The 1131-nt window shown below is 37.0% G+C and overlaps 1 protein-coding gene across 1 annotated transcript; it reads left to right on the forward strand.

Moving 5' to 3' along the window:
• Positions 1–678, forward strand: LOC126180142 (jerky protein homolog-like). The gene has a single exon (XM_049924672.1). It carries the CDS (start codon positions 1–3, stop codon positions 676–678), a length of 678 nt encoding a protein of 225 aa, XP_049780629.1.
• The last annotated feature ends 453 nt before the right edge of the window (positions 679–1131 follow it).

Here is a 1131-nt window from a genome sequence, read left to right on the forward strand (position 1 = left end):
ATGTCAGCCTTGTCTGTTGTGTACACCTCACAAAAGAGTGCCTGGATCGATAGTACGATTTTTATGAAGTGGTTTCTGGACGTTTTCATACCCTCTGTAAAAGCTCATCAGCTAAAGAATGGGAAGAGGCAGAAAACACTAGTTCTCCTTGAAAATGCACCAACTCATCCGTCATGTGATATTTTAAACGAAAAAGACGAGTTCATAAAGGTAACATTTCTTCCACCTAACGTAATCTCCTTATTACAGTCCATGGATCAAGGCGTTATTGAGACTTTCAAACGGTATTACAGGAAAGAATTGTTGCGTAAGTTATTGTTAGAAAGAGAAGAGGATGGAGAAGAAAGTCTCTTAAGAAATGATAAGAATATTGACTTGAAAGACGCGTCCTACATGATCAGCGCAGCATGGAATAGTGTAAAGGAAGAGAATTTGAAGAAAGCCTGGAATAAAATTTTGGACTCAGAAGTAAATTCACGAGGTATGATTGAAAATGACGAACAGAATGATATGTCCGAAATTCTCGGTTTGCTAAAAGAAATAGATTGCCACGAATGTGATGAAGAAAACATTCATGAATGGATGAATATCGATGATGCAGATCCAGGACACCAAATCATGCAGGACAGCGAGATTGTAAACGTCGTCACTGATAAAGATGACGCCACCAGCATCTGATCAATCAGTGCTCCAGAAAGTGAAGATGAAAGTATACCAATAGCTTCTGAGGTGTTCACTTGTTTAGATAATGCCTTGCGATGGTTTGAAGCCCAAGATGAAAGTGACCAGTTTCAGATATCTGTAATGAAAAATGTACATGACTTAGCTGCTCGTAAGCGTGTAGGCTTGCTTAGACAGACCAAAATATAGGATTTTTTTAAACTTTAATTTTTTGTACTGTGTGTATTGTTCATGCAAAATGCCTATGTAATATGTATATATTTTTGTTTAATAAACTGTGCCACATACTATACATTAATACTGAAGTTGCCTTTGTATGTTACTTTGTAATACTAAAAGAGATGCCTGTTTTTATGAATAAATTTACTGTACCAAACTTCTTTCTGGCAAATAAACATGTACAGATCGATTATCCGAACAAACCAGTTTTCCGAACACCCATGTCCCCCA

Source organism: Schistocerca cancellata, chromosome 1, assembly GCF_023864275.1.
Source record: "Schistocerca cancellata isolate TAMUIC-IGC-003103 chromosome 1, iqSchCanc2.1, whole genome shotgun sequence".
Taxonomy (NCBI): domain Eukaryota; kingdom Metazoa; phylum Arthropoda; class Insecta; order Orthoptera; family Acrididae; genus Schistocerca; species Schistocerca cancellata.

Coding starts and splice junctions, on each gene's coding strand:
- LOC126180142 (XM_049924672.1), top strand. CDS start 1: ATGTCAGCCTTGTCTGTTGTGTACACCTCACAAAAGAGTGCCTGGATC.